This window comes from Salmo salar, chromosome ssa13 (genome assembly GCF_905237065.1).
Source record: "Salmo salar chromosome ssa13, Ssal_v3.1, whole genome shotgun sequence".
Taxonomy (NCBI): Eukaryota; Metazoa; Chordata; class Actinopteri; order Salmoniformes; family Salmonidae; genus Salmo; species Salmo salar.
The window spans coordinates 2,918,590-2,937,954 of record NC_059454.1 but is presented as its reverse complement, the minus strand read 5'-3'; the positions used below and the strand labels follow the sequence as shown (position 1 = coordinate 2,937,954).

At 42.6% G+C, this 19,365-nt stretch overlaps 1 protein-coding gene across 1 annotated transcript; it reads right to left on the bottom strand.

The window, feature by feature from the left end:
- Positions 1 to 5,925: 5,925 nt before the first annotated feature.
- Positions 5,926 to 18,235, bottom strand: fkbpl (FKBP prolyl isomerase like). Its single transcript, XM_014183200.2, has 4 exons — positions 18,150 to 18,235; positions 11,483 to 11,874; positions 10,912 to 11,363; positions 5,926 to 6,572 (listed from the first exon to the last, which is right to left on the bottom strand). Exons 2-4 carry the CDS (start codon positions 11,870 to 11,872, stop codon positions 6,353 to 6,355), a joined length of 1,062 nt encoding a protein of 353 aa, XP_014038675.1. The 5' UTR covers positions 11,873 to 11,874; positions 18,150 to 18,235; the 3' UTR covers positions 5,926 to 6,352.
- Between the last annotated feature and the right edge of the window lie 1,130 nt (positions 18,236 to 19,365).

The following is a 19,365-nucleotide window of genomic DNA, read 5'->3' as shown; positions in this document are numbered from 1 at the left end:
GATATTTAAGTACATTTTAGCAATTCCATTTACTTTTGATACTAAAGTATATTTAAAACCAAATACTTTTAGACACTTACTCATAGTATTTTACTGGGTGACTCACCTTTTAATAGAAAATGAGTCAAGTATCTTTACTTTTACTCAAGTATGACAATTGACTACTTTTTCCACCATTGTATATGGAATCATGTAGTAACCAAAAAAATAAAGTTAAATAATTCTACATGTATTTTATATTTGAGATTCTCCAAATAGCTACCCTTTGCCTTGATGGCAGCTTTGCACTCTCTTGGCATTCTCTCAACCAGCTTCTTGCATTTCAATTAACAGGTGTGCCTTCTTAAAAGTACATTTGTGGAATTTCTTTCCTTAATGTGTTTGAGCCAATCAGTTGTGACAAGGCAGGGGTGGTATACAGAAGATAGCCCTACTTGGTCCATCTTATGGCAAGAACAGCTCAAATAAGCAAAGAGAAACAATAGTTTACTCATTCCTTTAAGACATGAAGGTCAGTCAATACAGAACATTTCAAGAACTTAGAAAGTTTCTTCAAGTGCAGTCACAAAAACCACGAAGCACTATGATGAAACTGGCTGCTTATCTGCTGCAGAGGATAAGTTCATTAGAGTTACCAGCCTCAGAAATTGGAGTCCAAATAAATCCTTCAGAGTTCAAGTAACAGACATCTAAACATCAACTGTTCAGAGGAGTCTGTGTGAATCAGGCCTTCATGGTCCAATTGCTGCAAAGAAACCACTACTAAAGGACACCAATAAGAAGAGACTTGCTTAGGCCAAGAAACACGAGCAATGGACATTAGACCAGCGTAAATTTGTCCTTTGGTTTGGAGTCCAAATTTGAACGGATGATCTCCGCATGTGTGATCTCCGCATGTGTGGTTCCCACCGTGAAGCATGGAGGAGGAGGTGGTGCTTTGCTGGTGACACTGATTAACTTTGAATTCAAGGCACACTTAACCAGCATGGCTACCACAGTATTCTGCAGTGATACGCCATCCCATCTGGTTTGCGCTTAGTGGCACTATCATTTGTTTTTCAACAGGACAATGACCCAACACACCTCCAGGCTGTGTAAGGGCTATTTGACCAAGAAGGAGAGTGATGGAGTGCTGCATCAGATGACCTGGCCTCCACAATCACCCGACCTCAACCCAATTGAGATGGTTTGGGATGAGTTGGACCGCAGAGTGAAGGAAAAGCAGCATATGTGGGAACTCCTTCAAGACTGTTGGAAAAGCATTCCAGGTGAAGCTGGTTGAGAAAATGCCAAGAGTGTGCAAAGCTGTCATCAAGGCAAAGGGTGGCTATTTGAAGAATCTGAAATATAAAATCTATTTTGATTTGTTTAACACTTTTTTGGATTCCATATGTGTTATTTCATGGTTGATGTTTTCACTATTATTCTACAATGTCCCCTCAAAAAATTAACAAAAACCCTTAAATGAGTAAGTGTGTCCAAACCTTTGACTGGTACTGTAAGAATTCAGACCCTTTGCTATGAGACTTCAAACTGAGCTCAGGTGCATCCTGTTTCCATTGATCATGCTTGAGATGTTTCTACAACTTGATTTGAGTCCACCTGTGGTAAATTCAATTGATTGGACATGATTTGGAAAGGCACACTCCTGTCTATATATGGTCCCACAGTTGACAGTGCATGTCAGAGCAAAAACCAAGCCATGAGTTCAAAATAATTGTCCGTAGAGCACTGAGACAGGATTGTGTCGAGGCACAGATCTGGGTAAGGGTCCCAACATTTCTGCAGCATTGAAGGTCAAGAACACAGTGGCCTCCATCATTCTTAAAAATGGAAGAAGTTTGTAACCACCAAGACTCTTCCTAGAGCTGGCCACCCGGCCAAACTGAGCAATCGGGGTCGTCACTGACAGAGCTCCAGAGTTCCTCTCTGGAGATGGGAGAATCTTCCAGAAGGACAACCATCTCTGCAGCACTCCACCAATCAGGCCTGTATGATAGAGTGGCAAGACGGAAGCCTGTCCTCAGTAAAAGGCACATGACAGTCCGCTTGTAGTTTGCCAAAAGGCACCTAAAGGACTCTGACCATGAGAAACAAGATTATCTGGTCTGATGAAACCAAGATTGAACTCATTGGCCTGAATGCCAAGCCTCAAGTCTGGAGGAAACTGGGCACCATTCCGAAGGTGAGGCATGGTGGTGTCAGCATCATGCTGTGGGGATGTTTTTCAGCAGCAGGGACTGGGAGACTAGTCAGGATCAAGGGAAAGATGAACTGAGCAAAGTACAGAGATCCTAGATGAAAGCACTCAGGACTTCAGACTGGGGCGAAGGTTCACCTTCCAACAGGACAATGACCTTAAACACACAGCCAAGACAACAAAGGAGTGGCTTCGGGACAAGTCTCTGAATGTCCTTGAGTGGCCCAGCCAGAGCCTGGAACTTCAATCCGACTGAACGTCTCTGGAGAGACCTGAAAATAGCTGTGTAGCGATACTCCCCATTCAACCTGACAGAGATTGAGAGGATTTGCAGAGAAGAATGGGAGAAATTCCCAAATACAGCTGCTACAAGCTTGGCACGTCATACCCAAGAAGACTCGAGGCTGTAATCGTTGCCAAAGGTGCTTCAACAAAATACTGAGTAAAGGGTCTGAATACTTATGTAAATGTGATATTTCAGTTTATTTTATATACATTTGCCCCCCCCCCAAAAAAAAAACGTTTTTGATTTGTCATTATGGGGTATCGTGTTGAGGGGGAAAAAATGTAATACATTTTAGAATAAGGCTGTAGTGTAATTTGGAAAAAGTTGAGGGGTCTGAATACTTTCCGCATGCACTGTTTCTACACGTACGGTCACAAGACACAGGCCTCCTTATTGTCCCTAGAATTTCAAAGCTGGAGGGAGGGTTTTCTCCTACAAAGCTACATTTTTATGGAATGGTCTGCCTATCCATGTCAGAGACTGTCCGGTCTTGCGCCCCTCTGGCTCGTCCAGTGGAGATCATCGTGGGCTATACTTGGCCTTGTCTGTGGGTGAACGGTTGATCTCCGCATGTGTATTTCCCACCGTGAAACGTGGAGGTGGTGTTATTGTTTGGGGGTGCTTTGCTGGTGACAGTGTGATTTATTTAGAATTCAAGGCACACTTAACCAGCATGGCTACCACAGCATTCTGCAGCGATACACCATCCCATCTGGTTTGGGCTGAGTGGGACTGTCATTTGTTTTTCAACAGGACAATGACCAAAAACACCTCCAGGCTGTGTGAGGGCTATTTTACCATTGTGGCCTCCACAATCCCCCGACCTCAACCAAATTGAGATGGTTTGGAATGAGTAGGACCACAGAGTGAAGGAAAAGCAGCCAACAAGTGCTCAGCATATGTGTGAACTCCAAGACTGTTGGAATAGCATTCCAGGTGAAGCTGGTTGAGAGAATGCCAAGAGTGTGCAAAGCTGTCATCAAGGCAAAGGGTAGCCATTTGATTTGTTTAACACGTTTTTGCTTACTATATGATTCCATGTGTTATTTCATAGCTTCACTATTAATTCTACAATGTAGAAAATAGTAAAAATAAAAATCCTTGAATGAGTAGGCGTTCTAAAACTTTTGACCGGTAGTGTGTGTGTATGTACATTTGAAGTCGGAAGTTTACATACACTTAGGTTGGAGTCATTAAAACTCGCTTTTCAACAACTCCACAAATGTCTTGTTAACAAACTATAGTTTTGGCAAGTCGGTTAGGCCATCTACTTTGTGCATGACACAAGTCATTTTTCCAACAATTGTTTAGATATAGATTATTTCACTTATAATTCACTGTATCACAATTCCAGTGGGTCAGAAGTTTACATACACTAAGTTGACTGTGCCTTTAAACAGCTTGGAAAATTCCAGAAAATGATGTCATGGCTTTAGAAGCTTCTGATAGGCTAACTAACATAATTTGAGTCAATTGGAGGTGTTCCTGTGGATGTATTTCAAGGCCTACCTTCAAACTCTGTGCCTCTTTGCTTGACATCATGGGAAAATCAAAAGAAATCAGCCAAGACCCCAGAAAACAAATTGTAGACAAGTCTGGTTCATCCTTGGGAGCAATTTCCAAACGCCTGAAGGTACCACGTTCATCTGTACAAACAACAGTACGCAAGTATAAACACCATGGGACCACGCAACAGTCATACCGCTCAGGAAGGAGACGCGCTCTGTCTCCTAGAGATGAACGTACTCTGGTGCGAAAAGTGAAAATCAATCCCAGAACAACAGCGAAGGACCTTGTGAAGATGCTGGAGGAAACAGGTACAAAAAGTATCTATATCCACAGTAAAACGAGTCCTATATCGACATAACCTGAAAGGCCGCTCAGCAAGGAAGAAGCCACTGCTCCAAAACTGCCATAAAAAGCCAGACTACGGTTTGCAACTGCACATAGGGACAAAGATCGTAATTTTTGGAGAAATGTCCTCTGGTCTAATGAAACAAAAATATAACTGTTTGGCCATAATGACCACTTATGTTTGGAGGAAACAGGGGGATGCTTGCAAGCCGAAGAACACCATCCCAATCGTGAAGCATGGGGGTGGCAGCATCATGTTGTGGGGGTGCTTTGCTGCAGGAGGGACTGGTGCACTTCACAAAATGGATGGCATCATGAGGTAGGAAAATTATGTGGATATATTGAAGCAACATCAAGACATCAGTCAGGAAGTTAAAGCATGGTCGCAAAGGGGTCTTCCAAATGTACAATGACCCCAAGCATACTTCCAAAGTTGTGGCAAAATGGCTTAAAGACAACAAAGTCAAGGTATTGGAGTGGCCATCACAAAGCCCTGACCTCAATCCTATAGAAAATTTGTGGGCAGAACTGAAAAAGTGTATGCGAGCAAGGAGGCCTACAAACCTGACTCAGTTACACCAGCTCTGTCAGGAGGAATGGGCCAAAATTCACCCAACTTATTGTGGGAAGTTTGTGGAAGGCTACCTGAAACATTTGACCCAAGTTAAACAATTTAAAGGCAATGCTACCAAAAACTAATTGAGTGTATAAACTTCTGACCCACTGGGAATGTGATGAAAGAAATAAAAGCTGAAATAAATCATTCTCTACTATTATTCTGACATTTCACATTCTTAAAATAGTGGTGATCCTAACTGACCTAAAACAGGGAATGTTTACTAGGATTAAATGTCAGGAATTGTGAAAAACTGAGTTTAAATGTATTTAGCTAAGGTGTATATAAACTTCTGACTTCAACTGTATGCATGTAGATACACACAGATATCTCCTCCTAAGATGTCCAATCTTTTTTCCCCGCATCATTGGCCTGGGCTATTGTTTGTTTGATGTCAAGACCAGACTGATTTGTTAGAGTAGCCACTCATTTGTGTTGTATTAAAAGACTCAGCTGTCTGTCATGTAAATGATGTAGAATTGCATTTTTAAAAAAGGCCAATTTTCTGGGGGGGACCCTGCTAATAAACGTTCCCCATGTGTGGAAATCTATTTAAAAAAAACTAAGCCCCGGGGCCTATGATTTCTTAATCCGGCCCTGCATGTGTTAAGGCCACACAGGCTGCGTTTACACAGGCAGCCCAATTCTGGTATTTTTTTCACTAATTGATATTTTTCCACTAAACAGATCAGCTCTGAAAAGAGATCTAATGTGAGAAGATCTGATTAATCAAAAGTCTGATGTGATTAAACACAGCCAGAGGGACACAGATAATCTGAGCTATCCAAAAAGATAACTAATTTGTTTAAATTCCCCAAAACCTGAAAGTTACCAAAATTCTGGTAGTTTACTGGTAAACTTTGAACATTTCCAGTAATATACCCTCCCTTTACAACTCTAATCCTGCCCCAGCGTTTCTAACTGGGGTGCCCTGACACTACACAGCCGATTCAAATAACCAACTCATCGTCAAGCTTTGATATTTTAATTACTAATGTATTGCTAGGGCAAAAACCTAAATGTGTGGCTCTTGGCGTCCCCAGGACCGAGTTTGTGAAAAGAAGTCCTACCCATAATTCCAGCTAATTTCTATACCACTTCTTAGATGTATTTTCTAGAACAGCTCCAGGGTCTTAACAGTTCGAGAAAAAAAAATAGAAAAAATGACTGACACTTAAATCCCATAATCCAGTGCCCATATTTACACAGACATCCCAAATCTGATATTCATTTTATTGGGATTATTGGGCTACTTATATGAACACAGCCTAAGACTATTTGTGGATATGAAAAAATAGTCTGCTAATTGTCACCCTCTCCTTCTTGCCTCCATCCCCTGAACATTTGACTCAGTCCCTGTCCCAGTTGGCTATCAGTCCTCTCTCGCTCTCCCTCTTCAGCTGAACATCTTGCCGAGTCTCTGTCCCAGTCTGCTATTCGTCTCTCGCTCCCTCCTCCCCACCTCTCTCAGTCCTCTCAGGGCGGAGGGAGAGTCAGGCTGGAGCTCCTGTAGTTTCCTGAAGGCCCTGTCGGCCTCCTCCAGCTCCCCTGCCTCCAGGTTGGCCTGCCCAAGGCGGTACCAGGCCTTCAGCCCTTGGGGCTCCAGCAGCGTGGATCTGGCGGGAAAAAAATAGTTACATATTGGGATATTATGACATATCTCAATATTATTTTTGCATTAGTCAGCTGTGCCTGCCCAAAACTAGTATTTTTTTCCTTGTTCATTTTCTTTTGAAATAGGGAACCAATATGTTTTTCCATGACTGATCAAAACAAATTTTGTCATGCTCCCTCGTCTCTCTGCAGCAGACATGGCGAACAATACGTTGGGAATGTCGAATCGTAATAAACAAATCACAGTATCAAATCGCAAAATATAGAGAATCGTTACGATTGTGAGCATATGTGACCGACCGGCTCGATTTTGTCTTATGTATCAACATTTTAAATTGTGTTTTTTTTTTTACATTGGATAAAAGTAGAGACTCAGAGCTAGAAAACAGTATATCATTATGTACACTACAGTTGAGGGAAAGTAATTCTGCTTTGAAAGTGAATAAACTTGTAACCCCACTTTTGAGAAAATGGCCCTTGAACCTTTGGGTACATGTACTGGAGAGCTCTTCTTTGTCTCCACCCATTCAGCATTGTTCACACCCTCTTAAGCCTTAGCCCCACCCATCTCTTTAAGGATTCACATGCATGAGATCAGCAGCCTGGTGGTCCAAAATAGCATAACTGGTGTATTTTAACACCAATAAATCCATCTGTTTATGTCAATCTAGCAAACCAGGCACCTAAAAGCAACTTTCTAAACAATGTTTTGGTTAGTTTCTAGCTTGTTAGCTAGATAGCTAACGTTAAGTTAGCTGGCTAGCCAGTTTAAATAATGACCACATCATAACTGACAATGTCTTAACTTTAGCTAATTTGTATTCATTATTACAGAAACAAACTCACAACAAGATCATTATTTACAAGTTAATGGCGAGCCAATTACAGGAAATAGCTTACAGTTGTGAGTGTGACAAAATAAAAGTAGGGCATTCTACTGGAGAATTTTAGAACTTGGTAAACTGTCTTGTTGGCCTAATGTTATATTCTAATTTGACTTTGGTGCAGGTCATGTTGTTCTTCACATTACCGTCTCTGGTAAATACAAACTATATCAAATCAAAAATGTATTCGTCACATGCACAGAAGGTGTGAACGGTACAGTAAAATGGTACCTTACATAGTGGAGTCTTTTGTTTAGACATGTAGCTAGATAGCTAAACAATGACCCATAATCCTAATTTATAACATTACTACTCTGCATGTAGCTAACAAACTAGATTCAATGTTAGCTAGCAATGCAAATGGCTGTGAGATATGAATATTACTACACAGATCATTCACGTAACGTTAGCTAGCGAGCCAGCCAACTAACAGTACGCTTAACTTGAAATGAAAACGTCTTTCTGACAAAATGTAGCTAGCTAGAATCTCTTACCCGAATACATGGATGAACACTTCTCCCTCTCTGTCATGGATGCCATGGTTGCCCTTAGTTTGAAGATGTATAAAACACCGGTCTCCGAATTACAACAGCCTTCTATGTGTGTTCTCTTTTCAACTCCCTCCGCATATTTGCATTCAAACGAATTTTCTCCATCTCCTTAGCTATCATACTGTGCTTCCCCCGGCATTCGACCCATTTCAAAAAACTCGGTCCTCCAGAAAGTGGAAAGCAACACTTTTGCAGTTATTCATGTTAGCTTCAAAAAGCCACGTTAGAAAGGATTACCTACACATACCGACCATCTCATTATAGACAGGAGGTGCTACATGGTAGACCAATCAGAACTCATCTCTCGGCTTGTCCATCCCATCCATTATCTCGGCCAATCATGGCTAGCGGGAAGGTTCCTGCCTTTTTCCATGGCTAAACCAACTACGCTCGTAATTTAACCATTTTATTCATATTTACAGATGGAATACACGTTTGTTATTAATAAGGCACATGAAAGTTCACATATTGCAGAAGGCATTTCTGACAAAACACACATTTTGATCAAAAATAAATATTTACGTTCAAATGCCTCTACTGTGAAGTAGTGACGCGACATAGGCCTAGTTTCCTGAAACGAGTCACATACAAATGAGCAAATTAGTGAACTAGGCCTTTTTTTACTCCTGTATGAGCGAAGAGAACTACTCCTCAGCACCTCCACCCCCCCTTCAACTGCCCTCCAACCCAAAAACATCTTCCAGCGACCATGATTGTGACAATCCCAATACATATTGTGTCAGCACCCAAGTATCATGATATCGTATCGTGAGGTCCAGTGGTTAATTTGAGACGGATCCTGCAGGAACAGGATGCAGCACCTCTCAGATTTGACTGTTTGTTCCGGCACCTATTTTCCCAGATCCGGTATCTCTCGCGGCATGATTTATTAATTGTTTCACTGTTCTCACTGTAGACATTCTAATAAAAGTGTTCAGCATTATATCAAGTTGCCTCCTCGTTATTTCTTCCGCCCCCCAGAAAGACCATCAAGTAAAAGCACGGTGAACCTTCTGTGTAATCATCCTATCCTGCCACACTGATTCCAGACCTGCTCTCTTATTTGTATATAGAGGTTATGGGGAGGGCCGGTGGGGTAAGTAACTGATCTTGACACAGATCTTGGTAGTGGTGGTCAGCTAGTGAAGAGGTCCCTACGTAATTACGTCATAGCCTAGGCTAGTCGTCTCCCTACTGAGTGAATCGTGAGAAAGCCCTTTAAAAAAATATATAATAATAAATAATAATAATAATAATAATTCGATAAGAAAAGACAAATCGAGTTTGATGACATTTCTCAAACTCTAAAATCCAGAGAGATAGTGAATCGAACCCAGAACGAGCCAGAGAACTGTCAGCGCCGGAGGAGAGTGAGGTGCAAACTGTTCCTGATAGCGATACCTTAGCTAGCAGCGCTGCTATTAATCCCGCCAGCTCAGCTACCTTCACTAGCTAGTAGACCTACTAGCGAGTCAGACTCAGCAGGAGAGGGAGATGGGGGGGGGGGGGGGTGCAGTTTGCCGTTCAAGAACAAGCAAACGTATAACCCCTGGCTTGTCATGCAGAATTCAAAGTTGGGCTGTACAACATGCAAAAAAAGTAGGGAGCTTGGGTCTAGAAACAACTGGAGGGATTAAACTAGCAAAATAGTGGGTGGATGTACAGTAAATTAACATCCTATGTCTCAGACGTAAAGAAACAACAAATAGCCCTCAGAAAAAAGGTTTTTGAACAGGCGCATTTGTAGACAAGGCTAGAGAGGACACCCAGGTTATAGTTCACAGTCAAAATGAAAAAAAAAATTGGCTGTAGTGTCTGTCTTTCAGAACAGCCTGAGAAGGAGACTAAACGTCACAGGCCCGCTCATGGCTTTGAGCAAGAAGTTGACTCTCAAGAGTTAAATGGATTTGACATGGGGAGAGTCGTTGTGGGAGGTTTTGAAAACTAAGGTATTACATTTTTCTTCCTTTACAAACTTGTTCTGTACTGTTCAAGGTAATCTGAATATGTGCTTCATATTATCACATAGGCAGGAGGCCTATATATTCTCATGTGTGTTCTGCTGTATCCTACAATGATTTATTTGATTTGAAGTTTTATTCTGATATTTGTTCTACAGCTACACTGACGTCTTGAAAATGATATGAAATGCAGGTCTTGTAAGCCCCACAGCTGAGTATGTGCGTATATGGCAGGTGTTCTGCAGTGTCGTCTAAAAATGTTGCTGTACACTGATGTCTAGAAAATTAGGCTCTAAGAAATGTGGACTTGTGTAACTGCCCCGCAGCTATACTCAAGTATGTGGGCAGTGAAATGGGCAGAGTGCTGTGTGTTTCACCACCATAGATAGTAGGCTACTTGGAGAGTGCTGTCCATTTCACCACCATAGATAGTAGGCTACTTGGAGAGTGCTGTCCATTTCACCACCATAGATAGTAGGCTACTTGGAGAGTGCTGTGTGTTTCACCTCCATAGATAGTAGGCTACTTGGAGAGTGCTGTGTGTTTCACCACCATAGATAGTAGGCTACTTGGAGAGTGCTGTGTTTTTCACCACCATAGATAGTAGGCTACTTGGAGAGTGCTGTGTGTTTCACCACCATAGATAGTAGGCTACTTGGAGAGTGCTGTCCGTTTCACCTCCATAGATAGTAGGCTACTTGGAGAGTGCTGTGTATTTCACCTCCATAGATAGTAGCCTACTTGGAGAGTGCTGTGTGTTTCACCTCCATAGATAGTAGGCTACTTGGCTGTTTACTCTGTCTGCCGCTACGTTGTGTTAGACACTTTTCTTCTCAATGTGTTTGGGACGGTACCTCAGAGCCCCCCCACGCTCACTATGTGTTCTGGGAATTCCAGATTTACAAAAGAAGTACTGGTGAGGTCCCTGGCATTTCCTAGCCTTACCTGGAGGCACAGCCCCTGGCCCGGGACCACTGGCCTAGTTTCAGCTGACACAGGGATAGGTTGGAGTAGAGAGAGGCCTTGGTGGAACGGTACTGACGATCTGTAGGGCCCTCTAGGCTATCTTTCTTCTCCGTCTCCTCATCCTCCTCCTCTATCGGAGTCATCTCCTCCCTTTCTAGCCGGGTGTGTAGTTTTAGGGTGATGAGGAGTTTGATGGCTCGGCTGTAGCTGTCTGCCGCCCCCCACATGTCCCCCGCCCTGAACCTGTCCCCTCCCCTCTGCTTGTGTGACATCACCCAGCCCCACTTCTCTCCAGCTGACAGCTGCCAGGACTCATGGCCAGGAGAGAAGGACTGGAGCTCTACTGTTATACACAGGGACTGGTCAGGGCCTGCCCTCTTCTGCTCCTCTTCTCCTTCCCGGAGTCGGTCTGTTAGTGGGGTCAGCATTACCTGGGGACACGAGGGTCAAAGAGGTGAAAGGTTAAGACCAGCTTTATGAAGAGTGAATGGGTAACAGCCAGTACATTCTGATTCAGTGTGATGCTATTGATGTGTGAGCCTCTCCTTACCTCACACTTGTCTCCAGCTCTCATCCCCTCCACACACCCCTCTGTGATGTCACACTGCCCCTCCCCCAGCCTCAGAATGATCCAATCACCAAGTGGGACTTGCAGCATGGTACCCTGGGAGCGCTGTAGGGGTGGGACCTGGGCATCTGAAAGGACTGCGATTGGCAGGTCAGGTTTGAGTGACAGCTCCGGGACATTTGTAGGTTCCCCTTGGAGTTGAACTCTGACCCGACACAGAGAGCCAATCCCGGGGTAGACGTCTCCAGAGGGGTCAGCTGGCTCCGCCCCTCGTTTCCTCCTCTGACAAACCTCCCACAAGCCCCTGGGGCACACAGACACCCAGGAAGTGACCTTATCGCCTTCTGTCTCTGCTGACTGGGAGGTCTTCATCACTTGAGGAGAGAGGGAGAGTTAGAGGGGGAGAATAGGAGGAGGAGAGAAGACAGGAAGAAGAGGAGGAGGAGAGAAGACAAGGAGAGGAGGAAGAGAAGAAGCAGAGATGGAGAGGAGATATTCCCGTAGCATGGTAACCAACAACATAATATAGTAACCTAAACAACATGGAATGAGTGTCCAAGCGTCTTTTTTATAAACTTTTATAAACTAGCTAACTATCTGGATGGCTGCCTACTAGGGCTGTGACGGTCATGGAAGTTTGGTAATGGTTATTTGTCAGGCAAATGCCTTGTTATAACCGTTCAAATAGCAAAATTAAGGCATGCTAAGAGCTGGGACGATAAACGAAAAATGACGACCCCGACATTTCCTTCCTCTTACCGAAGCATTTTGAGTATGTAGGTCATTTCCTGTGATTTTGCGACAACGTTCCTGTAGATTTTTATAAAACAATCATTTGGTCAACAGTAAGCCTATCCATGATGTTTTTTATAGAATTTTAAAACATACAATCTACCTGCACCCAAGCCGCTCAACATTTACATTCAGTCATCTAGCAGACTCCCATCCAGAGACCCACAGGAGCAACCAGTGTCAAGAAAACGCCAAGGGTGTGCAAAGCTGTCATCAAGGCAAAGGGTGTCTACTTTCAAGAATCTCAAATATAAAATATTATTTCATTTGTTTAACACATTTGGTTACTACATGATTCCATATGCGTTATTTCATAGTTTTGATGTCTTCACTATTATTCTACAATGTAGAAAATAGAAAAAATAAAAACCCTGCAATGAGTAGGTGTGTCAACTTTTGACTGGTACTGTACGTTGTACTGGAAAAATTCAGTTATAAATTATTGTCCTAGTTAAGAACAAATTGTCCTCCAGTAGACTAATTCAATCTCCAATATCCCTGTCCAAGAGGAAATTCTGGAAGAGTTATGTGAAGGACAATTACATCATTTGACCTCATTTGGTCTCCTATCAATACTTTAACCTTTGATGCAAGAGAGAAAGAGACAAGAAAGTACTCAAGATGACTAGCTTGATTAAGTCTCCATGTACAGTGCATTTGAAAAGTTCAGACCCCTTGACTTTTTCCACATTTTGTAACGTTACATACTTATTCTCTTATTCTAAAAACAACAACAAAATCCTCAATCTACACACCATACCCAATAATGACAATTCGAAAAACAGTTTATAATTTTGCACATTTATATATATTTAAAAAAAACGGAAATATCACATTTAGTATTCAGACCCTTTACTCAGTACTTTGTTGAAGCACCTTTGGCAGTGATTACAGCCTCGAGTCTTCTTGGGTATGACTGTACAAGCTTGGCACACCTGTATTTGGGGAATTTCTCCCATTCTTCTCTGCAGATCCTCTCAAGCTCTGTCAGGTTGGATGGGGAGCGTCGCTGCACAGCTAGTTTCAGGTCTCTCCAGAGATGCTCAATAGGGTTCAAGTCTGGGCTCTGGCTGGGCCACTCAAGGACATTCAGAGACTTGTCCCAAAGCCACTCCTGCGTTGTCTTGGCTGTGTGCTTAGGGTCATTGTCCTGTTGGAAGGTGAACCATCGCCCCAGTCTGAAGTCCTGAGTGCTCTGGAGCAGGTTTTCATCAAAGATCTCTCTGTACTTTGCTCCGTTTATCTTTCCCTCGATCCTGACTAGTCTCCTAGTCCCTGCTGCTGAAAAACACCAAAACAGCATGATGCTGCCACCACGCTTCCCTGTAGGGATGGTGCCAGGTTTCCTCCAGACGTGACGCTTGGCATTCAGGTCAAAGAGTTCAATCTTGGTTTCATCAGACCAAAGAATCTTGTTTCTCATGGTCTGAGAGTCCTTTAGGTGCCTTTTGGCAAACTCCAAGCGGGCTGTCATGTGCCTTTTACTGAGGAGCGGCTTCTGTCTGGTCAACCTACCATACAGGCCTGATTGGTTGAGTCTGCAGAGATGGTTGTCCTTCTGGAAGGTTCTCCCATCTCCACAGAGGAACTCTAGAGCTCTGTCAGAGTGACCATCGGGTTCTTGGTCAACTCTCTGACCAAGGCCCTTCTCCCCCGATTGCTCAGTTTGGCCGGGCGGCCAGCTCTAGGAAGAATGTTGGTGGTTCTAAACCTCTTCCATTTAAGAATGATGGAGGCCACAATTCTTTCGATCTCATGGCTTGGTTTTTGCTCTGACATGCACTGTCAACTGTGGGACCTTATATAGACAGGTGTGTGCCTTTCCAAATCATGTCCAATCAATTGAATTTATCACAGGTGGACCCCAATCAATTTGTAGAAACATCTCAAGGATGATCAATGGAAATAGGATGCAGCTGAGCTCAATTTTGAGTTTCATAGCAAAGGGTATTTATTTATTTATTTACATTTGCTAAAAACCTGTTTTCACTTTGTTATTATCGGGTATCGTGTGTATATTGATGAGGACTTTTATTTATTTAATCCATTTTAGAGTAAAGCTGTAACCAGTTGTGTAAAGTACTTCAAAAAGTTTTACTTTCTATATTTTTGACAACTTTAACTTCACTTCATCCCTAAAGCAAATGATGTACTTTTTACTCCATAAATGTTCCCTGACACCCAAAAGTACTAATTATATTTTGAATGCTTAACAGAACAGGAAAATTGTCTAATTGACACACTTAAAGAGAACATCCCTGGTCATCCCTACTGGCTGACCTGGCGTACTCACTAAACACATGCTTCGTTTGTAAATGGTTGTCTGAGTGTTGGAGCGTGCCCCTGGCTATCCGTATATGAAAAAAATATTTAAAAAATGTGTCCATCTGCTTTGCTTAATATAAGGAATTTGAAAATATGTTTTTATTTAACTAGGCAAGTCAGAACAAATTATTATTTAGAATGACAGCCTACCGGGCAACAGTGGGTTAACTGCCTTGTTCAGGGGCAGAACGACAGATTTTAACCTTGTCAGCTCAGGGATTCGATCCAGCAACCTTCAGTTGAAATGGTTCATACTTTTACTTTTGATATTTAAGTACATTTTAGCAATTGCATTTACTTTTGATACTTCAGTATATTTAAAACCAAATACTTTCAAAGTATTACTCATGTAGTATTTTACTGGGTGACTCACTTTTACTTTGAGTCATTTTCTTTTAAAGTATCTTTACTTTTACTCAAGTATGACAATTGGGTACTTTTTCCACCACTGCATTTAGTTTAGTTATATTGTTGGCTGTCATGAGAGAAATTCATCCATCTAGCTGGCTAACAAGGTAAGCTGATCCACGCCCGGCTCTGACTTAGAATATGTGGACAACTACAAATACCTGGGTGTCTGGTTAGACTGGAAACTCTCCTTCCAGACTCACATTAAACATCTCCAATCCAAAATTAAATCTAGAATCGGCTTCCTATATCGCAACAAAGCATTCTTCACTCATGCTGCCAAACATAACCTCGTAAAACTGACCATCCTACCGATCCTCGACTTCGGTGATATCATCTATAAAATAGCCTCCAATACCCTACTCAACAAACTGGATGCAGTCTATCACAGTGCCATCCGTTTTGTCACCAAAGCCCCATACACTACCCACCACTGCGACCTGTACGCTCTCGTTGGCTGGCCCTCGCTTCATACTCGTCGCCAAACCCACTGGCTACAGGTCATCTACAAGACCCTGCTAGGTAAAGTCCCCCCTTATCTCAGCTCACTGGTCACCATAGCAGCACCCACCAATAGCACGGGCTCCAGCAGGTATTTCTCACTGGTCACCCCCAAAGCCAATTCCGCCTTTGGTCGTCTTTCCTTCCAGTTCTCTGCTGCCAATAACTGGAACGAACTGCAAAAATCTCTGAAGCTGGAGACTCATATCTCCCTCACTAGCTTTAAGCGTCAGCTGTCAGAGCAGCTCACAGATCACTGCACCTGTACATAGATGGGCTGTTTACAGATGGGCTATCTACCTACCTCATCCCCATACTGTATTTATTTATTTATTTATCTTGCTCCTTTGCACCCCAGAATCTCTACTTGCACATTGATCTTCTGCACAGCTACCATTCCAGTGTTTAATTGCTATATTGTAATTACTTCGCCACCATGGCCTATTAATTGCCTTAACTTACCTCATTTGCACTCACTGTATATAGACTTTTTGTTTTCTTTTGTTCTACTGTATTATTGACTGTATGTTTTGTTTATTCCATGTGTAACTCTGTGTTGTTGTATGTGTCGAACTGCTTTGCTTCATCTTGGCCAGGTCGCAGTTGTAAATGAGAACTTGTTCTCAACTAGCCTACCTGGTTAAATAAAGGTGAAATAAATAAAATAAATCTTGCTCTACCTTCACATCAAGCTCTGTGCAGGGCCGGTCCTGGCTCTTTTGAGTGAGAGAAAAAAAATGGCCCCCGCCAACACTAGAATGACTTTGAATATTCATATTTCCCAGGTGATGAAGTGGGGCAATGAATGAAAGGTGAAAAGACGTCTACGTTTGGGCCAGATCAAGGCCGGGTCAGACTGGACAAAATCTGAACCAAACATAAAGGTCTATGATTGGATCAGATTTGGTCCGGACCTAACCGATAAATAAACCTCTGTGGACATGGGAATCAACGCCGCAACAAAAAAAGATGTACAGACAGGAGCAAATAGGACTTACTGGGGTGTAGCCTACCATGACTGCTGCAATGGAAGTTTAGAAATGCCCATCCATGTGGTAGGCCCACCATTTGTAAAAACAGGCCATTGCATTGGTTTGATTAGTCCGGATTCCTGTTTATTTAACTAGGCAAGTCAGTTAAGAACAAATTCTTATTTACAATGACGGCCTACCCCGGCCAAACCCTAACGACGCTGGGCCAATTGTGGACCGCCCTATGGGTTTCCCAATCACAGCCGGTAGGGATACAGCCTGGAATCGAACCAGGGCCTGTAGTGACGCCTCTAGCACTGAGATGCAGTGCCTTAGACCGCTGCTGCCACTCAGGAGTAATGTGACTAATCAATTTGGCTATTTAAAAGCTACGAATATCAGCTACCCAAATTTATCAGGAGGAGTTATCCTAAGCCTATTTGCAATGTGTTTACACAGCGGGAAATGCAGAAGTATTTTATTTGACGGATACGAACTCGAAACCACTGATCATGACAATTTTGCCCACAGGGAAAAAAACTCCTGGACATTAGTTGTGAGTCGCCTGATGTCCATTCCATATTTTCCATTTTACTTTGACCCGTTAGGATGTTGTTTGTTAACATGTCAAAACATTTTTAGATTAGGCTATTTGATCAGAGAAACCTACAGAAGTTTGCATCTCATTACAGTGCCATACATGACATCTCCAGCCTGTAGGCTACAGAAAAGGCCAGATACTTTTACACCATATGCTATATCTGCAACAGCACCCTGCCCTTAAAACAAAAGACTGCAGCCTTCAAACTGCAGTCAACTGTGGTATTTTGGACGCAGTAATTGCATAATAACTGCAGTTACATTGCACAATTACGGCAGTAAAAAAGAAAGAGGTATTATGGTCACAGTATTTTCAGTTATACTGCACTCTGACTAATCTTTTTTTCGTATGGGTGGAAATGCGCGCTGGGAATGAACAAGATTAATACCCACATTGACTTTTTGGTAGCAACAACTCAATGTGTGTGTATAATGTTCAATTTTTTTGGTTGGTTGAAGAAACGTGTTATTTTGTGCTAACTAGGTAGCCGTTATGGCTTGCTGCAGCTCCGGGGACTTCCTGGTAGAACCTGGTTGCGGGTGCATGCAGAACGAGCCCATCGTCTGGAGACCGGAGAAGGACGTTCCTCAGCTACCGGCAAGATAATGTGATGTGTAGCCAGATAACCCTCTTTCACTAGCCTGTTAGCTTTAGCCAGGATTCATGCAATCCGGGGTCCTTGGGACGTCCCTAACACATTGAAGCTTACATTTAAAATGGGTAGGGGTTAAACTGAGGAGTTAGGGTAGGATTTGGGGTAGGGATTAAGGGGAGGATTTAGGGTTAGGGTTAAGGGGAGGATTTAGGGTTAGGGTTAAGGGGAGAATTTAGGGTTAGGGTTAAGGGGAGAATTTGGGGTTAAGGGGAGGATTTGGGGTAGGAACGTCCCAGGGACTCCAGATAGCACGAACCCTTTAGCCAGTTAACTAGCTAGCTAGCTGTAAAGCGTTAATGAACAATGCGAAAGTAAAAACATGTGCATAAAGTAAAAACGCATGTAAAACATACTACATTGCATGGGAAGATGAACAGCTATCTAATTTATTCCTACCTGCAGACACACGGTATTTCGGCTGCGACTTCAACGAATCAAAACAATACAACTTCTTCTTCGATCAGGTTTAACGGCGTTTGGCGTCTAATAAATGTTGCATTGCCGCCACCTCCTGTACGAACAAATATTGCAGTTAGAGTGCAGTATGCTGCAAATACTGCATTCAAAATACGTTTTTTTTACTGCAGTAATTTTGCAGTATAACTGCAGTTATTCTGCAAATATTGCATCCAAAATACAGTTACTCCAGTTTTACTGCAGTTTCAAAACGGCAACCTTTTTTTGTAAGGGCTGCTAGACTGGAATATAACTTCCTTACACTTTGATTGAAAATAAATACAAATAATAATGAATAAATCAACAAATACCCTACCATCTAACCCTTCACTAAAAACCCACCACCCTACTCCATTATTTAAATACCCTACCATCTACCATCTAACCCTACACTCATTACCAACCTACCACCCTACTCCACTATTTAAATACCCTACCATCTACCCCTACACTCATTACCAACCTACCACCCTACTACACTATTTAAATACCCTACCATCTACCATCTAACCCTACACTCATTACCAACCTACCACCCACCACCCTACTACACTATTTAAATACCCTACCACTACCATCTAACCCTACACTCATTACCATCTACCATCTAACCCTACACTCATTACCATCTACCACCCTACTACACTATTTAAATACCCTTCCATCTACCATCTAACCCTACACTCATTACCAACCTACCACCCACCACCCTACTACACTATTTAAATACCCTACCATCTACCATCTAACCCTACACTCATTACCAACCTACCACCCTACTACACTATTTAAATACCCTACCATCTACCATCTAACCCTACACTCATTACCAACCTACCACCCTGCTCCACTATTTAAATACCCTACCATCTAACCCTACACTCATTACCAACCTACCACCCTGCTCCACTATTGTTATATATGTTATAAATCCAATCTTACTGAAACATATATCACTTGTTGGTTTATCCCTCTGTTCTGGTACAGATCTACTACTACACCACTCCTCTCAGGATCCACTCCTCTCTGTTCTGGTACAGATCTACTACTACACCACTCCTCTCAGGATCCCTCCCTCTGTTCTGGTACAGATCTAGTACTATACCACTCCTCTCAGGATCCCTTCTTCTAACCATAGACTAGTCTACAGCCTGTG